Here is a 21,996-nt window from a genome sequence, read left to right as displayed (position 1 = left end):
CCACCGAGAGCAGGGGCTCCCCTGCTCTTCTCAAGGCTGTGGAGAATGTTCCTGGTTGACTGCAGTGTGTCAGGGTCCTCAGGCTGTTCTAGTGAGAGTCCCCCGCTGCGCCAGCACCCCTGGGCGTGACTAGGAGCCTGTTCCTTCAGCGATGGAGGCCCCCTGGCCAGGAGCAGTTCTCAGCAGAGGGCTGTGGCTGTGGCTGCCCCTTCTTCCCCTCCGCTCTCGCTCCTGCCAGCCTCCACTTCTCACGGCTGGTCTGACCCATCCTGCCTGGGTCCTGGCACATGTGAGCTGGCCACCATAGAGAGATGAGAGGCGGGCATGCTGGGTCTATGCTGATGCTGTCCAGCTCCCCTGGGCGAGGTGCCATGAGCAGGAGACAGGGGCCCAGACTTCAGGGAGCAAGAACAGTCTGCCGCTCTCGACTCAGCAGGAGTGGGGCTCAGCATCCTGCCACGCTGGTTCCTCAGTCTTCTTTCAGAGGCTGGGAGGCCCTTCGTTAGGAGGGCAGGGCTGTGCTACACCAAAAAGAGTCTTCGGGCCGGGTGCTATGGCTCTCGCCTGTAATCCCAGGACTTTGGGAGCCGAGGCGGGTGGATCACGAGGTCAGGAGTTCGAGACCAGCCTTACCAACATGGTGAAACACTGTCTCTACTAAAAATAAAAATAAAAAAATTAGCCCGGCATGGCCGGGCGCAGTGGCTCACGCCTGTAATCCCAGCACTTTGGGAGGCCAAGGTGGGCGGATCACGAGGTAAAGAGATCGAGACCATCCTGGCTGACATGGTGAAACCCTGTCTCTACTAAAAATACAAAAGTTAGCCGGGCGTGGTGGCAGGCACCTGTAGTCCCAGCTACTCAGGAGGCTGAGGCAGGAGAATTGCTTGAATCTGGGAGGCGGAGGTTACAGTGAGCCAAGGTCGCGCCACTGCAGTCCAGCCTGTCAGTAGAGTAAGACTCTGTCCCTGCCCCCCCAAAAAAAATTAGCCAGGCGTGGTGGCGCTTGCCAGTAGCGCCAGGAGGCTAAGGCAGGAGAATCGCTTGAACCCGGGAGGTGGAGGTTGCAGTGAGCTGAGACTGCGCCACTGCATTCCAGCCTGGGCAACAGAGCGAGACTCCATTTAAAAAAAGGAGCTTTTGAAACCAGCCAAGAGGCCAGAGGCAGTGGGCAGAACGGGAGGGTTATGGGGACACCTTCAGAATCAGAGCTGAGAACTTCCAGAGGGAACCACGTATTATGACACACTGACACCTCCAGGATTCCGGGTGGCACCTGCACAACCACTTGTGGCATGTGCGATTCCTCACAGTAAAAGATCACAACGATGCATAATCTCACGGTGGCTCCCAGCAGGTGGGGAGTTCAGGCCAGGTCAGCTTTGGCTACCAAACCAGTTATGAAAACAGCCTTTAATTTTTGAGCTCCTTTGGATTTTGGCACCATGCGCGAGGGTTGTGTATGGTCTGCAGTGATAACCGTTAGAAAGAAATGCCAAGCATGGAACAGGCATCGGGAGTGGGCACTGCTCTGTGGATCCACCATGTGTTCTCTCGTTGGATCTTCACAACCTCCCTAGGAGGCAAGTAGTGTGATTATCCTCCCTGAACAGGTGAGGAAGCTGAGGCTCAGACAGGACAAGAAGCTGGCCCGGAGACACAGAGCCAGTAAGTGGTGGAGTGAGGGTTAGAACGCAGCTCTTTCTGACACCATGTCCTGGATGCATGAGAGGTGCTGGCAGCAAGGTGGGGGAGGCCTCAGCACAGTGTCCAAAGACTGAGACCTGGGAAAGGCAAGGGAATAAGCTCAGACCCTCCGGCTCCTAGGTTAAGTTGAGGCAAGAGAGAAGATGGATGGCTACATTTCTCTGGGGGTGGTGCTGAAGCTGTGGGCCCAGCAGAGCTGTGACCTCACCTGCCGTGGCAGGTGGTCCTTAGCTGCAATTCTGAGACTTGTCTAATGGTTTTCCCTGGCCAGGACCCGAAGCTGCACAAAAAAACCCTCAAGCGGACACGCAAATTTGTGGTAGATGGTGTGGAGGTGAGCATCACCACCTCCAAGATCATCAGCGAAGATGAGAAGAAGGATGAGGAGATGAGATTTCTCAGGCAAGCCTGGGAAGGGCCACCAATGGTGGTAAGAGGGTGGGGCTATGGTAAGAGGAGTGGGCATTGGCCCTTTTGGTGAGAGGGCTGTCTGTCTACAGCATGAAGTGGGGGAATCAAGGAGACAAAAGGAAACTCATTTTGCCTTAGATCCTGCACTCCCCCATCTATCCAACCATTCATCTATCTATCCACCCATCCCTTCATTTATTCACCCATCTATCTACCTGTTCACCTATCTATCTATTCATCTATCCACCCATCTGTCTACCCACTCTTCCACCCACTCACCCTTCCACCCACCCACCCACCTATCTACCCACTCTGCTTTCCATCCATCCATCCAACTGTACAACCATTCATCTACCCATCTACTTAATCCATCCTTCCATTCATTTATCCACCCATCTATCCACCTACTCAGCTATCTGCCTGTCCATCTATCCACCCAGTTGTTCACCCATCCATTCATCCATTCATCCATCCACCCATCCATCCATCCATTCATCCATCCATCCAGTCATCCACTCATTCATCTACCCACTCACTCACCTTCCATTTATCCATCTAACCATCCACCTATCCATCTACTCACTCACCATTCCATCCTTCCCTCCATCTGCCCAAGTATCCGTCTGTTTATCTATCCATCCACCCAATCAGCCATCCATCCATTTATTCTTCCATCCATTTATCTATCCATCCATCTATTTACCTACTCCCTATCTACCTTTCCATCTGTCCACCCAGTCACCCATCCATCCACCCACCCACCCATCTACCCATTCAGCCCTCCACCTATCTACCTAACCATTCATCCATCTATCCATCCATGTATCCACCAACCCACCAGGTTGGAGACAAGGTGGTGACCCAAATAGATAAGGCCATTGCCCTTGTAGAACTTAACACCTAATGGGCCAACATACAGTACACAAGATAATCCCTGATTGCCCTACGTGCCATGAAGGAAGTAACAGGTGACATGATGGTGAGTGCTTGGAGTGGGGAAGGCTGCTGCAAGGGAAGCCCCTGAGCCAGGCCTAAAGGATAAGGGGAGGAGAGCTCAGGGAGCCCAAGGGAAACTGCAGTTGCTGAGACCCTGAGTAATAACTACTCAGCTTCTTGAAGGGGGACTGGTGGAGGGAGACAGGGAGATCTTGACTCTCTGGGCAGGCTCTGGGCTCAGGCTGGGGCAGTGGCCGGGAAGAGGGAAAAACATGGTCAGATTTGACCTACATTTTGGAGGCAAAACCAGTGAGCTGGTGAAGGATTGGAACAGGGAGGAAGGTGTGAGGCGAAGCTGTTTGCTGGGATCCGTCTTTATACTTTTCAGTTCTTCATCCCCCACTTGCAGCCCTCCTTCGGGAGACCCTATTTCCACATTTTGTGAACAAAGGAGGAAACACTGTTTCTGGGCAAGTAAGTCACTTGCCCCGGGTCTTCCAGCTGGGCAGGGGTAAAGCTGGGATTCTAACTGGGTCTGTCTGTGTGAGAATTCCTTCAGGTTTCACTGGACCGTGTAGCTGGCAGGCGTTGGGGGAGCTTAACACTTAGGGACGCCGTGGAGCCACGGAGTTCCCTGGGGGCCAGGCCTTTGCAGGGTAAATTCATAATTAGTGTAGAGAACATTTCTGGAACATTAATCACATGTTTTTATACATGTGAATTAAAATTTTTAAAATTTTATTTATTTATTTTTATTTTTTGAGACAGAGTCTTGCTGTGTCGCTCAGGCTGGAGTGCAGTGGCGCGATCTCAGCTCAGTGCAACCTCTGCCTCCCGGGTTCAAGCGATTCTCCTGCCTCAGCCTCCTGAGTAGCTGGGACTACAGGTGCCCACCACCACGCCCCACTAATTTTTGTATTTTTAGTAGGGACGGGGTTTCACCATATTGGCCAGGCTGGTCTCGAACTCTTGACCTTGTGATTCGCCCGCCTCGGCCTCCCAAAGTGCTGGAATTACAGGTGTGAGCCACCATGCTCGGCCTAATATTCATATTCTTTTAAAAGCATAAGCATGCAGCCGGGCACAGCAGCACACACCTATAATTTCAGCACTTTGGGAGGCTGAAGTGAGAGGATTACTTGAGCCCAGGAATCCGAGACCATCCTGGGCAACATAGTGTCTCTACAAAAAATTTTAAAATTAGCTGAGCGCATACCTATAGTCCCAGATACTCGGGAGGTTGAAGTGGGAGGATCACTTGAGCCTAGGAGGTCAAGGCTGCAGTGAGCTGCGATCATGCCACCACACTCCAGCCTGGGCAACAGAGCAAGACCCTGTCTCTCAAAAATAAATTTTAAAACTAAATTGTAAAAAATAAAAGCATAAGCCAGGCGCATTGGCTCACACCTTTAATCCTAGCACTTTGGGAGACCTAGGCGAATGGATCACCTGAGGTCAGGAGTTCAAGACAAGCCTGGCCAACATGGCAAAACCTGGTCAATACTAAAAATTCAAAAATTAGCCAGGTGTGGTGACGGGCATCTGTAATCCCAGCTACTCGGGAGGCTGAGACAGGAGAATCACTTGAATCCAGGAGGCGGAGGTTACAGTGAGCCGAGATTATGCCACTGCACTCCATCCTGGGCGACAGAGTGAGATTCTGTCTCAGAATAAAAATAAAAATAAATAAATAGATAAATAAGCCAAAACCAAATAAAAGTAGTTTTAGATGTTCTGGATCACTTCTCCCTCTGGGAACAGGGGGAGGAAAGACAGATTTTTCACTAGTTAGTGTGGTATCTGCATACACCACACACACACACACACACACACACACACACACACACACGTGTCATCTGTGTGGATTGGGAGGCTAGGGCACAGGTTGTTTTGGCAGATGACCCCACCTTCTGTTGTCATGGTCACCTGAGAGGCACTCTGGACTCTGAGCTTCAGCCTCAAGAGGTGGGTTTTCATCACCTCCCCTCTGGGCAATTGAAGTTCCCAGGGATAGAATTCTAGATTGGCCACACCCCATGAAGAAGCAGTGCTCTCTGGCCCTGGCTGTGGGTCCCCACCCACCTCCTAAGCAGAGCAGCTGTGTGCTACTCAGGGTCAAAAGGTGAGACTTGAGGAGGTGAAGAGGTGCTCGTCAGGAACCGGGGTTTTCTCGTTTGCCTGCCATGGTCTGGAGGTCTGAGCAGCTGTAAACCAGGCCAGGCTGCCAGACGCCAGGGGTGTGGCTGGCCCTGATCATTCCCTGCTGGCCCAGGCCCCTGGCCATACCTGAGCCCTGGCATTTTTGGAGAACTGGGTCACACCTCGGCTTTTGAACTATGTGGTTGAGCATTTATCACATTCCCAGACTGACGAGGCTTCCGGGCAGAGCTCCTCCTGTCCCTCCCTAAAACCGCTTCTGCCGTTCCCTTGCCCTTGAGTCCCAGTCTTCTCCTTGCCTGCCTTTTCTTCTGAGAGCACAGGTGGGCCAGGGAGTGCTAGAGTCTGGCTGCCTGCCTTCTTTCTGTACTCCTTTTTATGCTTTTTGTCAATTCTCTAAACCTTAGTTTCTCTTGAGTCAGGATTTCCGTTTCCTCATTAACACTCTCAAAAACTGCCTCTTCTCTTCTCGCTTTCCAGAGAAGCGGAGGCTTAGTCTTCCCTCTGCGGCTGTAGAAAGCACCTCTGGCTGTTCCCAGAGGCAGGGCAGCCATTGCCTCTTCTTCCTTGGTAGAATTCGAGCAGTTGCCACTTACAGAGTGCTGGTCATGTGCCACGTGGGCACCTGACCTGTGTCATCTCATTTATCCCTCAAAGGACCCAAGAGGTGAAGATCGTTAGCCTCATTTTGCAGAGGAGGGAATGAGTGCCACGAGGATGAGTGACTCTCCAAGAGGTCACCCAGCTGGAAAGCTGACTGAGCCTAGATTCAGATGGGTGCTGTGACCCCAGAGAATGTGCTTGGCCTCACTGCACTGCCCAACCCCTCCTTGTGCTGCTCTTGGGGGGCAGTTCTGTAAGCAGTTATGGTCCCTCTGAGCCATGAGGAAGGCCGCTGGGGTCAGCGTGGCCTCATGGGAATCAGCATGGCGCTGCACTGGACTAGGACACAGGCCTCATGGACCCCGACCCCGAGAGGCCTCCAGGAGCCCCCAGCTCAGTCAGGATGCCCAGGTTCTTTCTGTAGTAGTTTGATTTTTTTTCTTTTTTTCTGATTATATAAATGACATGTGGCAGTTTTTTCTTTTTCCTTTTTTTTTTTTTTTTTGAAGCAGAGTCTGACAGAGTGCAGTGGCACAATCTCGGCTCACTGCAACCTCTGCCTCCCAGATTCACACCGTTCTCCTGCCTCAGCCTCCGAGCAGCTGGGATTACAGGTGTGCAGCACCACACCTGGCTAATTTTTGTATTTCTAGTAGATGGGGTTTCACCATGTTGGCCAGGCTGGTTTTGAACTCCTGACCTCAAATGATCCGCCAACCTCGGCCTCCCAAAGTGCTGGGATTACAGGTGTGAGCCACCGCACCCGGCCTACATAGCAATTTTTAATGGATTTGCTCATTAAGAAACATGGTTAACACTTGGGGCTTATCCCTCCAATATTTTTTCTGTGAGTACACACATATACATACTGGCAATATAGATACAAAATTAGGGCATGTGGCTTAGGTCAATTTTTTTTCTTTTTTTAACACAGGATCTTGCTCTGTTGCCCAGGCTGGAGTGCAAGTGGCATAGTCATGGCTCACTGCAGCCTGGACCTCCTGGGCTCAAGTAATCTTCCAGCCTCAGCCTTTTAAGTAGCTGGGACCACACAGATGCACCCCCACGCCCAGCTAATTTTTGTCTTTTGCGCAGAGATGAGGTCTCACTGTGTTGCCCAGGCTGCTCTCGAACTCCTGAGCTCAAGTGATCCTCCCAACTCAGCCTCCCAAAGTGCTGGGATTATAGGCATGGGCCACCAAGCATGGCCTATGTAAAATTTTTATTATATATTTTTTAGCAGGTAATAAAGGTTGAACATCCCAAATCAAAAAATCCAAAATCCAAAATGCTCCAAAATCTGCAACTTTTTGAGCACTGACATCAGATTCTCACTGGAACATTTCAGACTTCAGATTTTCTGATTAGGGTTGCTCATTCAGTAAGTATAATATTCTAAAATCTAACAAAATCTGAAACCCAAAACACTTTTGGTCCCAAGGCTTTTCAGTAAAGGATACTCGACCTGTATAAGATCATGGTTCAAATTTTTTTTTAAAAAAGAAAGAAGATAAACAGTGAAAAATTTTCCTCCCTCATTTTCCTACCAGAAATCCAGTTCTCTTTCCTGTGTTAATGTTTTATGGTTTAATCCTTCCAGAGATACTAGAAAAGTAAACAATACATATATGTGTGTACAGACACATACTGTTGTCCTTTTTTCTCCCAGATAAGATGGCATAAGAGGCCTATTCTTTAATGTCTTGCTTTTTTTTTAACCTAGAGATTATTCCATATCTGTTCATAAATATTATTATTATTATTATTTGAGACAGAGTTTTGCTCTTGTTACCCAGGCTGGAGTGCAATGGCACAATCTCAGCTCACTACAGACTCCGCCTCCCGGGTTTAGGTGATTCTCCTGCCTCAGCCTCCCGAGTAGCCGCGATTACAGGCACGCACCCCCACGCCTGGCTAATTTTGTATTTTTAGTAGAGACGGGGTTCTCCACGTTGGTCAGGTTGGTCTTGAACTCCCGACCTCAGGTGATCCGCCCTCCTTGGCCTCCCAAAGTGCTGGAATTACAGGTGTGAGCCACCGTGCCTGACTGAATCATTTTTATTTTTAATAGATGTTTCCTTATGTAATTAAACATTTTCTAAAACTTGAATTTTTTAAAGTTGTATGGAATTCCATCATACCAATGTACTTTATTTACATAGACCTATATTGATGGACATTTGCTTCCAATTTTTTACTAAATAACATTGATTTTAAATAATTGCATATTCTTTTTTTTTTTTTTTTTTTTTTTTTTTTTTTTGTGGTGGTGTTGTTGAGATGGAGTTTCGCTCTTGTAGCCCAGGCTGGAGTGCAGTGGCATGATCTCGGCTCACTACAACCTCTACCTCCCAGGTTCAAGTGATTCTCCTGCCTCAGCCTCCTGAGTAGCTGGGAGTACAGGCGCATGCCACTATGTCCAGCTAATGTTTGTATTTTTAGTAGAAGTGGGGTTTCGCTGTGTTGGCCAGGCTGGTCTCAAACTCCAGACCTCAGGTGATTCTTCTGCTTTGGCCTCCCAAAGTGCTGGGATTACAGGTGTGAGCCACCATGCCTGGCTGACTATTGTTATTCAGTGGTCTTGTGCATCGATAAATATTTCTTTAAAATCAGTATCCAGAAGTGAAACTACTGTGTCAAAAGACATAAACTTATGACCAAATTGTCCTCCAGAAATGTACCAGTTTCTACCGTCAAATTTTCTACATCATGAAAATGTAGTTTCTACACAAATTTTCTGCATCATGTTTTCTACATCATGACATTGTGGTTTCTTTTTCATTTGTCTTTTATATCTATATAGGTGATTCTAAAATTTCTTTTTATCTTTTGCTTCATGTCTGTTCATGTTCTCTGCCACTTTTTTTGGTTAGGATAGTGTTCCTTTTTATTGATTTGTAGGTACTCTTTATTTATTAAGATTATTAAGGTTTTGTCTGTCAATAAATATCAAATGAAGCCTGAGTTCTAGTCATGCCTATGACAAAGACTTGTGTGATTTTGCTCCATGATCCAACCCTCAGTGTTCCAAGCTGCAAATATTGTGATCCCTGAGGCCAGTTTCTTACTGTGACATATCTGTATCCTTTAACGTTTCAGGCGCCAGGAACTCCGAGAGCTTCGGCTGCTCCAGAAGGAAGAGCATCGGAACCAGACCCAGCTGAGTAACAAGCACGAGCTGCAGCTGGAGCAAATGCACAAACGTTTTGAACAGGAAATCAACGTGAGTGCGAGAAAAGATGGGACCCTGGAGGGCTTCTTGCCTCTGTGTGTTCTCTCAGAGGAAGCTACATAGTGGGAATGATTGGGTAGTGAAGAGTAATTCACAACAATTGCCCAATTCCTGGAGGCTTCCTGATCTTGTTAGGCGGTGACTTGTTAACACAGAACCCCGTGAAGGTCACAGTGATCCCGAGTCCCACGGGAGGATCTCCAGAGGGCAAATAACCTTTACTGAGCACCGTGCAACAACACATGGTCTGGTCTCCCGTTTGCAGATGAGGAAATGGAGACTCAGGCCAAGCAACTTGCCCCGGGTCACACAGCAAGCGGGTGGTGGAGCTGGGATTCAAGCCTAGGTCTGATCACAGGCTCCGAGTTCTCCCCATCCCAATCCCCATGTCCCTTCTAGGTACAAAGTGACTTTGCTGAATTTCTCGGAATTTCTGCTCCTTTCAGGCCAAGAAGAAGTTCTTTGACGTGGAATTAGAGAACCTGGAGCGTCAGCAGAAGCAGCAAGTGGAGAAGATGGAGCAAGACCATGCCGTACGCCGCCGGGAAGAGGCCAAGCGGATCCGCCTGGAGCAGGATCGGGACTACGCCAGGTTCCAAGAGCAGCTCAAACTGATGAAGAAAGAGGTGAGTATGTGCTGGGTGGGGGCAGGGGCAGCTCGGAGTATTAGGGCCTTCTTGGTTGCAAGTGATCATGGCCCCAGCTCAACCTCACCTTGGCAACAAAGGGGTGTGGCTAAAGAGCTCGGGAGCAGGTGAGGCTGGATCTGTGTGCCCGAGCTGTGCCATGAGGAGCCACTTCTCCATCCTGTGAACTCTGCTTTCCTCTGTGTTGCTGTGGCTTAGGGCAGGCCCTCACTGTGTGGCCTCAGGCAGCTTCCTTTACATCCTCCCAGCTTAGCAACCCCTGCCGAGAAAGAGCAGGGAATAAGGAAGGGCTGGTGGCCCAGGGGAATTTGAGATGCTGTTCCCAGAAGGGCCGGTGGGTGCTGGGTGGGTGGGCACATACAGCATGCCCTCTACGCTCCACCCTCTCTACCTCCTCCTTCTCCCCGAGTTGGAAGGGGAAGGGGAGGGTGGAAGGAGGAGTCTGGTCCTGAGGCACATCTCATGGGCTGCTCTGCGAGAGGCATCTGGGCATCAAAGAACAGCCCATGCCTCCCTTTGTGGAGGACGGAGACAAGCAGGAACACCAGGGCAGGCTGTCCCCAGTCTCCCAGCTGGGAGCAGTGGATGAGCAGCCTCTGAGGGTGGTCCTCAGGACCTCAGAGCCCAGATTCCAGGCTTTACCATGGTGGGCATGACATTTGGGGCGTCCCAGAGGCCGTGGGCAGCTGCCTCTGGGAGCCAGGGCTCCTGGCCAGCTGAGCAGCTGAGGCAGTCACCTTAAGCACAGATGTACCTCGGAGATACCGCGGGTTTGGTTCCATACCCCTGCAATAAAGTGGGTAAAAAATAAAGCCAGTCAGTATTCAGTAAACCATGCTGTGCGCAGATGTGCTGTCACCTGGGCTTTGTGGCTCCATTTTTAGAGCACAGGCAGAGTAGATTTAGCCTGATTTTTTTTTTTTTTTTTTTTTGGAGATGGAGTCTTGCTCTGTCACCCAGGCTGGAGTGCAGTGGTGCAGTCTCGGCTCACTGCAACCTCTGCCTCCTGGGTTCAAGCAGTCGTTCTGCCTCAGCCTCCCAAGGAGCTGGGACTGCAGACGTGCACCACCACACTTGGCTAATTTTTGTATTTTTAGTAGAGATGGGGTTTCACCATATTGGCTAGGCTGGTCTCAAACTTCTGACCTCATGATCTGCCCACCTCGGCCTCTCAAAGTGGTGGGATTACAGGCGTGAGCCACCGCGCCCAACTTAGCATGATTCTTAAGGGCCCCTAGGATTTTCAAAATGGTAAATGAGCATTGGCTTCAACTTCAAGTCATCATCAGCATTAACCCCTAACAAGAGAATCAGCCTGTCCTTTGAAGCTTTGAAGCCAGGCATTGACTTCTCCTCTGTAGCTTTGAGAGTCCTAGATGGCATCTTCTACCCAGAGAAAGCTGTTTCATCTACACTGAAAATCTGTTGTTTAGTGCAGCCACTTTCATCAATGATCTTAGCTAAGTCTTCAGGATAACTCACTGCAGCTTCTGCGTCAGCACTTGCTCTGTACCTTGCACTTCCATGTTACGGAGCTGGCATCTTTTCTTGAACATCATGAACCAGCCTCTGCTAGCTTCCAGCCTTTCTTCTTCAGCTTCCTCACCTCTCTCAGCCTTCACAGAATTGAAGAGTTAGGGCCTTGCCCTGGATTGGGCTTTGGCATAAGGGAGTGTTGTAGCTGGTTTATCTTCTACCCAGATCACTCAAACTTTATCTCAGCATAGGCCGTTTTGCTTTCTCATCATTCATGTTCATTGGAGTAGCACCTTTATCTTTCGAGAACTTTTCCTTTGTATTCACAACTTGGCTGACCGTCTGGTGTAGGAGGCCTAGCTTTTGACCCAGTAAGTTTTCTCCATGCCTTTCTCACTAAGCTTCATCATTTCTAGCTTTTGATTTAAAGTGAGAGACGTGGCAACTCCTGCTTTCACGTGAACACTTGGAGGCCATTGTAGGGATATTCATTGGCCTCATTTCAATATCGTTGTGTCTCAGAGAATAGGGAGGCCTGAGGAGAGGGGAAGAGACGGGGGAAAGGCCAGTCTGTGGAGCAGTCAGGTCACATTCAACATCTATTGATTACGTTTGCTGTCTTATATGGGCTCGTGGCACCCTATAACAATTACAGTAGTGACGTCAGAGGTCACTCATCACAGGTCGTCATGATAGAGATAATAATAATGAAAAAATGTGAAATATTGCGAGAATTACCAAAACGTGGACGGGAAGTGAGAACATGCTTTTGGAAAAATGACGCTGATAGACTTGCTCGACACAGAGTTGCCACAAACCTTCAATTTGTAAAAATCACAGTGTCTGCAAAGTGTAATAAAGTGAAGCATGAAAAAATGAGGTATACCTGCACAACATTTCAGAGGACCCAAGAACTCAGTCATCAAGATAAAAAAAATGTTAATGCAGCCGGGCGCTGTGGCTCACACTTGTAATCCCAGCACTTTGGGAGGCCCAGCCGGGCGGATCACTTGAGGTCAGGAGTTCAAAACCAGTCTGGCCAACATGGTGAAACCGCATCTTTACTAAAAATACAAAAAAATTAGTTGGGCGTGATGGCAGGTGCCTTAATCCCAGCTACTCGGGAGGCTGAGCAGGAGAATTGCTCGAACCCAGGAGGCAGAGGTTACAGTGAGCCGAGATCACACCATTGCAATCCAGCCTGCTCAACAAGAGCAAAACTCCGTCTCAAATATATATATATTCTGTTCATTCCTGGATTTGTTAATTTCCAGAGAAGCCAGACAAACAAACAAAAAGTCCAACATTGAATAAATAAAACAGCTACCAACATGCTAGGGAAGCATATAGACTGGCTGACTAGAGATCCAGAGAGATCTGCTTTAGACGGGTCTGGGAAAGCCTCTCAGTGTTTGACGTGTAAACTGAGTACAGAAGGATGCTGGCAGGCCTAAGAACCTTCTAGGAGGGTGGGACAGCACCTGCAAAGGCCCTGAGGTAGGGGAAAGAGCTTGGAGTGTTCAAAGAGCTGGAAAACCATCCATGTAGCAGGCGCTTAGGAAGCAAAGGGGAGATTGGCACAAGGTGGAATCAGACAGGTAGGGCAGAGACCAGCTCACGCAGGGCAGAGGGCCACAGGCAGGAGTGTGCTATTTTAATAATCCTGTTAACGTCCAGTCCTTACATAGATGTTGTAGCATTAAATGAGAAGTACATTCAGGGTTAGACCCAGTATCTGCTCGGAATAAGAGCTGGGTAGATGCCCATTCCCTCCTTGGCTCTGTGCCGTGTCACATGTGCACACCTCGTGTGTGTATGTGTATGTGTATGTGTATAAGGACTTGTAAGAGTGGAAGAGAGAGGAGGCGACTGAGGAAGTTGCCTAGTTTAGGAGGGGGTGGGGGAAGCCACAGATCTCCTCACCCTTTCCCAGAACGTGCCCTTAACAAAGTTGGACTTCCTCACCAGCAGGGTTCCAGGAAGGCTCTCAAGCCTGCCGCTGAACGCTGAGGCAGAGTGTGGGATCTGGCACCTGGGGTTCTAATCACATTCAGTTTTTTAAAATATCTTTTTCTATGGGTGTTTTTCTTCAAGAAGTTTTCATGGAAAGAAAAAGCTTAACTTCTTTGCTCTTTTGGCTTTTTTTTTTTTTTAAATGATAAGACTGGAGTGCAGTGGTGCAATCACAGGTCACTGCAGCCTTGAACTCCTGGGCTCAAGTGATCCTCCTGCCTAGGCCTCCTGGGTATTTGGGACCCTGCTAATGTTTTAAAAAAAATTTTTTGTAGGAATAGGGGTCTCACTTATTTGCCCAGGCTGGTCTTGAATTCCTGGCCTCAAGTGATCCTCCTGCCTCGGCCTCCCAAAGGGTTGGGATTACAGGTGTGAGCCATTGCACCCAGACTCTTTTGGCTTTTTGAGGAGGACAGGGCTCACACCATTTAGTAAGATGGTGTCCCAGGTACTGGTCTTTTGTGTAGACAAACTTGCTTGCTTTGATTCTGCTGCTTACTTGTGTAACAGATAGCGATGGCAGGAGGCCAGCGAGAGGCTTTGCCCCATGGCAACCCCAGATATCCCAGATGGCACTGTCTTGCCATTGCCTACTCCACGCTCCTAAGAACTCCTTCTCTATTCCAAAGGTCACCTCTGTGAGGGCTGCAAGGTGCTGGGTGAGGAAGTAGGAATTCCAAGTAGGAATGGGAGGTCTGGCTCATTGCCCTTGACATAGTGGTCAGGATGCAGCAGCAGGGGTGAAGGACAAAATTAGAAGGGATGAGGCCCTCCCAGGTGAGCAGCCTCTGAACTTCCTACAGATGCATCAGCGATTCCAGTGCCGCAACAGAGTAATTCACACATGGATGCTGGAGAGGGAGACCATACACAGATGCAACAGGCACTTTCCTTTAACCAGCCCGGAGCAAGGAAGAGTGTACCTGTCCATTTCCCTGCGATCCATTCAGTGTGAGAGAGCATGTCATAATTTAAATTCAGGCATGGAAAACACACACCAAAAAAATAAAATAAAATAAAATGTGAGAAGCCTCCTGGGACTCTCTTCAGAATTACAGCAATTGGTGTGGAATATTTATCATGCTAATCACTTTTCAATAAGGAGATATGGATATAGGAAAAATAATTATTAGCAAGGTAGTTGAGCAGGGACCTATTTATTCTTCATGTCAATTTCTTTTTTTTTTTTTTTTTGAGACGGAGGCTTGCTCTGTCACCCAGGCTGGAGTGCAGTGGCGCTGTCTCGGCTCACTGCAAGCTCTGCCTCCTGGGTTCACGCCATTCTCCTGCCCCAGCCTCCCGAGTAGCTGGAACTACAGGCACCCGCCACCATGCCTGGCTAATTTTTTATATTTTTAGTAGAGACGGGGTTTCACTGTGTTAACCAGGATGGTCTCAATCTCCTGACCTCGTGATCCGCCCACCTTGGCCTCCCAAAGTGCTGGGAGCCACAGGCGTGAGCCACCGCACCCGGCCATTCATGTCAATTTCAAGTAATTTACTACATCTTCCTGTATATATGCATATATGCATATACAATTAATGTGGATACATTCTCACACTCTGTAAGAAGGGACTTGATGGTCTGCTACTCAGTTCCTATAAACCCAGTAATCTTTAGCATCCATGAGAAACTGGCTTGACAGTTGTAACTCCTTAGATCACTGAAATCGGAAAACAAACCTAACCAGTCTTGAAGGAAATCTTTCCAGAACTCTGTTTCCCTGCCTTCCCAGGCAAAGCTCATTAAACAGAATGTAGCTATTAAATAGTTTGGATCTCCATAACACCACAGAATTGTAACCCTCAAAGGATCCCTAAAGAAATTTTAGTCGAAAGCCAGATTGTTTTTCCTGATGAGAAAATAAGGAACTCTAACGAGTTCAATAACTTTTCTGAAGACACGTAGCTGGACTAGAATGCAGGTTTTCCGACATCCAGCAGAATGCAGTTCCCCTGCCCCTGCCTCTCAGTAGATCTCAGCGGGAGAGCAGTGCTGGTATGTGAATGTCTTCGGGGGATACCGATGGATGGAAGTCCTGTGCCCCTTTGTCAAGTGGCCCCATGTGACTCTACTTTTACTGTTCTTTTGCCTTCGCCCTCCGTGGTCAATGGTGTGACGTTTCTTAGTGTTTTCGGTGCCTTTGGCAGAAATCCTTTACTAAACTGCTGCTTCTAATCTTCTGTCCTGGAAAATCAAGAAATCATGCTTGAAACAGCACAGTTTTAAGCTCATGAGGCCTTTAAATTGTATGATGCCTGAGATGGTGCTGTCGAAAGGCATTTTGGCAGACACCACAGCCAGATGCTGAACTAGGGTTATATAGCATCTCCAAGGCGACCCTTTGATGTGGAAGCAGAAGTGGCACAAATAAGATTTTAGATATTTTACTAGGACTTCTAAGACAATGATCCTCAACCAGGGACTGCTTTGTTCCATAGGGGCGGCCAATTGGCAATATCTAGAAACATTTTGGTTGTCAGCACTGGGGAAACAAGGGAGAGGTGCTACTGGCATTGAGCAGGTAGAAGCCAGGGATGCTGCTAACTTCCTAAAATGCACAGGACAACCCCCACAACGAATGCACAGGGCAGCCCCCACAATAAAGAATTCTCCACCCACAAGGTCAGTAGTGCTGAAGTTGCAAAACCCTGATCTACGACCATTAAGGCCAAAGAACCTAGGAGAAGGATTCAGATTACAAATCTAAGACCATGAAAAAAAAAAATCCAAGAATTGAAAGAAGAGACAATGAAGAACAGCTGCTGGGATTTTGGGGTCAGATGCTAAGTGCATGTTTGACTTTATGAGAGACTGCCAGACTGTTCCAAAAAGGGCTGGATCATTTTACGTCACAACAAGGTGCAAGAGTTCCAGTTGCTCCATGTTCTCATCAGCACTTGCAACTGTCAGGTTTTTTAGCCATTCTGATGGGTGTGAAGTGGTGTTTCACTGTGGTTTTTAATTCACATTTCACTAACAACTAATGATTTGAGTATCTTTTTGTGTGCTCACTTGCTACCCGTAAGTATTTATTTTATTTTATTTTATTTTATTTTATTTATTTATTTTGAGATACAGTTTTGCTCTTGTTGCCCAGACTGGAGTGCACTGGCGCAATCTCGGCTCACTGCAAGCAAGCTCCGCCTCCCAGATTCATGCCATTCTCCTGCCTCAGCCTCCCTAGTAGCTGGGACAACAGGCGCCTGCCACCACGCCCAGCTGATTTTTTGTATTTTCAGTAGAGACAGGGTTTCACCGTGTTAGCCAGGATGGTCTCGATCTCCTGACCTCAAGTGATCCACCTGCCTCGGCCTCCCAAAGTGCTGGGATTACAGGCATGAGCCTCCGCACCCGGTGCTTTTTATTTTTTTATTGCTTTATTGTGCTAGCCAGGACCTCCAGCAGGATGTTGAATAGGAATAGTAGAGAGGACTTCTTTGCCTTGTTCCCCATTTTAAGGGGAAGGCATTCAATATTTCATCAGTAAGTATGATGTTAGCAATAGCGCTTTTTATTGCTGCCCTCATCGGATTAAGAAAGTCTCTTTCTACAGACGCAGAAGCTGAGGTTAAAAAGAAAGAAAAGAGGCCGGGCGCGGTGGCTCACGCCTGTAATCCCAGCACTTTGGGAGGCCGAGGTAGGTGGATCACAGGGTCAGGAGATCGAGACCATCCTGGCTAACACGGTGAAACCCCGTCTCTACTAAAAATACAAAAAATTAGCTGGGTGTGGCAGCGGGCGCCTGTAGTCCCAGCTACTCGGGAGGCTGAAGCAGGAGAATGACGTGAACCTGGGAGGCGGAGCTTGCAGTGAGCTGAGATTACGCCACTGCACTCCAGCCTGGGCGACAGAGCGAGACTCCGTATCAGAAAAGAAAGAAAAGAAAAACATTTTTTTAAAGTCTCCTATTCCTAGTATGCTAATCGATTTTATTATGAATAGGTGTTGAATTTTATCAAATGAGCTTCATGCATCAATTGATATAATCATATGGTTTTTCTTCTGTTAGTCTGTTGATATAAATTATATTGCTTGATTTTAAAATATTGCATCAGCTTTGCCTTTTTGGGGTAAGAACCACTTGGTTATTGTATATTTTCCTTTTTCTATATTACTGGACTCAATTTGCTGACATTTTGGTGAGGATTTTGGGGTCTGTGGTCATAAGGGATGTTGATCTGGTTTCGTTGACAGCTGTTGTGATACCTCGATTCTTGTCTTCTTGGCTTTAAGGAATTTAAACATGAGACACACAGCAAAGGAGCTGCAGCATAGAGTCGTTTATTGCAAAAGAAAACTAGTATTTTGAAAGTTAGGTATGGAATAGACAGTACACCCTGAGAGAGAGAGAATTCAGAGTGGGCTGCTTGTAAGGATGAGACAGCAAAGACTGGTACTAGGGAGACTCTTTTAATGGGAGTCTTACATGATGACTCATAAGTAGGTGGGAAGAGGTGCTGCCAGGAAGCATGTTCTGTGTGGTCCTCTGGGTGCGCATGTGCAGTAGCTGTACCTGCTTGTTCGTATGTCACTGTCTCATTAGCATCTTAAATCTCTACCCGGGGTGTGTTTTTTACTATTAATAATGAACAAAGAGTCAGTCTGAGGACAGGTAAAATCAAAATGTGCATGCTCTCTACAGGGAAAATTCCCTACTGAAGATAGCTGTGCTTGAATGAGCTCAATTACAATGAGAATGCTGAGGCTTATGGTGTTGACTGTATGGTCCCCATAGTTGCTGTGTCCAGAGAACCTGGTCATTTTTTTTGACTACCTATCCTGCCTCAGTTTTAGTTACCTATTTCTTCTTTTTAATTTTTTTTTATTTTTTAACTTTTCCTTGTTACATGTATGGCCTTCCAATACCTATTTCTTTTTTCTTTTATTTTTTTGAGAGAGTCTCACTCTGTCGCCCAGGCTGGAGTGCAGTGGTAAAATCTCAGCTCACTACAACCTCTGCCTCCCAGGTTCAAGCGATTCTCCTGCCTCAGCCTCCTGAGTAGCTGGGATTACAGGTGCGTGCCACCACGCCCGGCTAATTTTTTTGTATTTTTAGTAGACACGGGCTCTCACCATGTTAGCCAGGATGGTCTTAAACTCCTGACCTCAGGCGATCCACCCGCCTCAGCTTCCCAAAGTGCTGGGATACGGGCATGAGCCACCGCGCCTGGCCTGTTTCTTCTTAAGTAAGCTTTAGTAGCTTCTGTCTTTCAAGGAATTTGTAGATTTCATTTTAATGCTCAAATTTATTGGCATTAAATATTTCCTGACTATCCTTTGAATGCCTGTAGCATCTGTAGTGATGTTCTTTCTTTCATCCCTCATACTGGTATTTTGTATTGTCATCTTCTTCTCCTCCTCCTTTTCCTCTCCTCCTCTTTCCCTGTCAGTCTAATTGTTTATTAATTTTTTTGACCTTTTCAAAGAACCAACTTTTGGTTTCATTGATTTTTCTTTTCAATGTTATTGATTTCTGCTGTTATATTAGGCTTGGGTTTAAATTGCTCTTCTTTTTATGGTTTCTTAATGTAGAAGCTCATTTAGAACATTGATTTGAGACTATTCTTTAAGCACTTAATGCCATAAATTTCACTTAATGCTATAAATGGGGCAGTGTTTTAACTTCATTCCACAAATCTTTATATGTTGTATTTTCATTTTTATTCAATACCAATTACTTTTTAATTTCCTTTGCAACTTCCTCTTTGACCCAGGTTATTTAAAAGCTTGTTGTTTAATTTTAAAATGTTTTGGGGCTCTCATATCTTTCTCTTATTTTTTACTTTGATTTCATTATGATCAAATCAAATAACATATATATATTACATATATATATATATTTTTTTTTTTGAGATGGAATTTTGCTTTTGTTGCCCAGACTGGAGTACAATGGCATGATCTTGGCTCACTGCAACCTCTGCCTCCTGGGTTCAAGTGATTCTCCTGCCTCAGCCCCCCAAGTAGCTGGGATTACAGGCACATGCCACAACACCCAGCTAATTTTTGTATTTTTAGTAGAGTCGGGGTTTCACCATGTTGACCAGGCTGGTCTTGAACTCTTGACCCCAGGTGATCCACATGCCTCAGCCTCCCAAAGTACTGGGATTACAGGCGTGAGCCACCACGCCCGGCCCATATATTTTTTAAGATTTCAATTTTTAAAAATGTATTATGGCTTGTTTTATGGTCTGGGATGTGGTCTGTGTTACTGAGTGTTCCATGTGCACTTGAAAAGGATGTGTATTCTGCTGCTGTTGAGTGGAGTATTCTATAAATGTCAAGGAGGTCAAGTTAATTGATAGTATTGTTCAGGTCTTCTGTATTCTTACTGATTTTCTGACTACTTGTTCTACTGGCTACCAAGAAAGGAATGTTAACATCTCCAACTGTAATTGTGGATTTGTCTATTTCTCATTCAGTTCTGTCAGCTTTTGTTTCACACTTTTGAAATTATTTTGTTATTTTAAATAGTCACATTTTCTTTTCTTTATTTATTTGTTTGTTTTTTGCAGTGGAAGTCTCACTGTGTTGCCCAGACTGCCCTCAAACCCCTGGGCTCAAGTGATCCTCCTCAGCCTCCTAGACTTTAGCTAAGCCTAAAATAGTCATACTTTCTTAGTGAACTGACTCTTCCTTTTATGATTATATAATGCCCATCATTATTCCTGATAATATATTCCTTGTTCTGAAGTCTGCCTTGTCTAATCAATAGCCAATCCTACTTTCTTTTGATAAGTATTTGCATACAGTATCTTTTCCTGTCCTTTCAATTTAACCTATCTAAATCTTTATATTTAACATGCATTTCTTGTTGACAGCATATAGTTGTGCTTTCATTTTTTTTAATCCCATCTGAAAATCTTTGTTTTTTAATAGACGTGTTTATGCCATTTATATTTAATTAAATTATTACCTGTTTTGTCTCCTTTGGTTTTTGTTCCTCTCTTCCCCGTTTTCCTACCTCCTTTTGGAGTATTTGAATATTTTTAACTTCACGAATTAGTTTATCTTTGTGTGTGTGTTTGTGTGTGTGTGTGTGTGTTTAATGGTTGCTCTGGGGCGTTATAATATACATACCTATCTCAGCATCTATTTAGAGTTGATATTGTAATTCTTTAAGTAAAATGTACCTTTACAAGCATGTAAATTTCTTGATACTTTCTCAGTTTTGTTATAATTGTCACATTTTTGGCCTTTTTTTTTTTTTTGAGACCGAGTCTTGCTGTGTCACCCAGGCTGGAGTGTAATGATATGATCTCTGCTCACTGCAACCTCTGCCTCCTGGGTTCAAGCACTTCTCATACCTAGAGACAGGGTTTCACCATGTTGGCCAGGCTGGTCTTGCCTGGCCTCAAGCAATCTGGCCACCTCAGCCTCCCAAAGTGCTGGCATTACAGGCTTGAGCCACCACACCTGGCCTATCACGGATAATGTATTACATCTACATATATTAAAAACCATACCAGACAATGTGACAACTTTTGCTTTAAATGGTCATTGAGATTTTAAAGATCTTAAGGGGAAAATTGTTCACTGTGTTTATCCAGATATTTACCATTTCTGTCACTCTTTCTTTTTTACTGAAGATACAAGTTTTCTCCTCAGCTCACTTCTTTTTAACCTGAAGAACTTCCAATGTAGCCTTTCTTCCCGACCACAAAGTTTCCTACTTTCCTTCATCTGAAAATGTCTTTATTTTGCTTTCATTTCTGAAGGATAGTTCCATTAGACATACCTATTCTTCCTGTTCTTTTATTTTGGTACTTTTTTTTTTGAGATGGAGTCTTGCTCTGTCACCCAGGCTGGAGTGCAGTAGTGTGATCTCAGCTCAGTGCAACTTGTGCCTACCGGGTTCAAGCAGTTCTCTGCCTCAGCCTCCTGAGTAGCTGGGATTACCGGCGCCCATCACCATGCCTGGCTAATTTTTAAAATATTTTTACTAGATACGGGGTTTCACCATCTTGGCCAGTCTGGCCTTGAATTCCTGACCTTGTGATCCACCCGCCTCAGCCTCCCAAAGTGCTGGGATTACAAGCATAAGCCACTGTGCCCGGCCCTTCTTTCAGCACTTTAAGGATGATACTCCAGTGGCTTTTGGCCTCCCTGGTGTCTGTTGGGAAATCCATGGGCACTGGAGTCATGATTTTCCTGTGTTAAAATGTCACATTTCTCTTAAATACTCTCCTGAATTTTTTTAGTTTGGTTTTCAAGTTTTATTATGATATATATGAGGGTGGTTTTCTTTTAATTTAACCTGTTGGGTTTCATTGAGCTTTTGATAATTTTCCCATAAGTCCCTGAAACCTTCATCTTTTTCATCTTTCTTCCTCTCTGTCATTCAGATTATATACTCTTTATTAATTAGTCTTCAAATTAATGACCCTCCTCTGTGATCACCATTCTGCTATTGTTTTATTTTAATCTCAGACATTCTATTGTTTTAAATTTTTCAATTTTTAAAAAATAGTTTTTCTGGCTGGGCATGGTGGCTCACGCCTGTAATCCCAGCACTTTGGGAGGCCAAGGCGGGTGGATCACTTCAGGTCAGGAGTTCAAGACCAGCCTGGCCAACATGGTGAAACCCCGTCTCTACTAAAAATACAAAAATTAGCCAGGCACCCAAATAACTGGGTACCTGTAATCCCAGTTATTCTGGAGGCTGAGACAGGAGAATCACTTGAGCCCAGGAGGTGGAGGTTGCAGTGAGCGGAGATTGCACCATTGCACTCTAGGCTGGGCAACAGAGCAAGACCGTGTCTCAAAAAAAAAAAAAATAGTTTTTCTGTGCTGTGAACTTTCATCTTTCCATA

At 46.3% G+C, this 21,996-nt stretch overlaps 1 protein-coding gene and 1 long non-coding RNA gene across 5 annotated transcripts in view; one reads left to right on the top strand and one right to left on the bottom strand.

Moving 5' to 3' along the window:
• Positions 1 to 21,996, bottom strand: part of LOC123574171 (uncharacterized) — a 93,019-nt gene that overhangs the window by 3,348 nt on the left and 67,675 nt on the right. The gene's annotated exons all lie outside the window — the stretch shown is intronic.
• Positions 1 to 21,996, top strand: part of STK10 (serine/threonine kinase 10) — a 150,859-nt gene that overhangs the window by 103,129 nt on the left and 25,734 nt on the right. For all 4 annotated transcript variants that reach the window (XM_073994719.1, XM_045395048.2, XM_073994720.1 and 1 more), the window contains 3 exons: positions 1,979 to 2,109; positions 8,914 to 9,037; positions 9,493 to 9,672. In XM_073994719.1, the coding sequence (XP_073850820.1) occupies positions 1,979 to 2,109; positions 8,914 to 9,037; positions 9,493 to 9,672 (435 nt within the window). The remainder of the gene's footprint in view (positions 1 to 1,978; positions 2,110 to 8,913; positions 9,038 to 9,492; positions 9,673 to 21,996) is intronic.

This window comes from Macaca fascicularis, chromosome 6, assembly GCF_037993035.2.
Source record: "Macaca fascicularis isolate 582-1 chromosome 6, T2T-MFA8v1.1".
Taxonomy (NCBI): Eukaryota; Metazoa; Chordata; class Mammalia; order Primates; family Cercopithecidae; genus Macaca; species Macaca fascicularis.
Note: the sequence above shows the minus strand (reverse complement) of the source record. Positions and strands in the feature narration are given on the sequence as shown.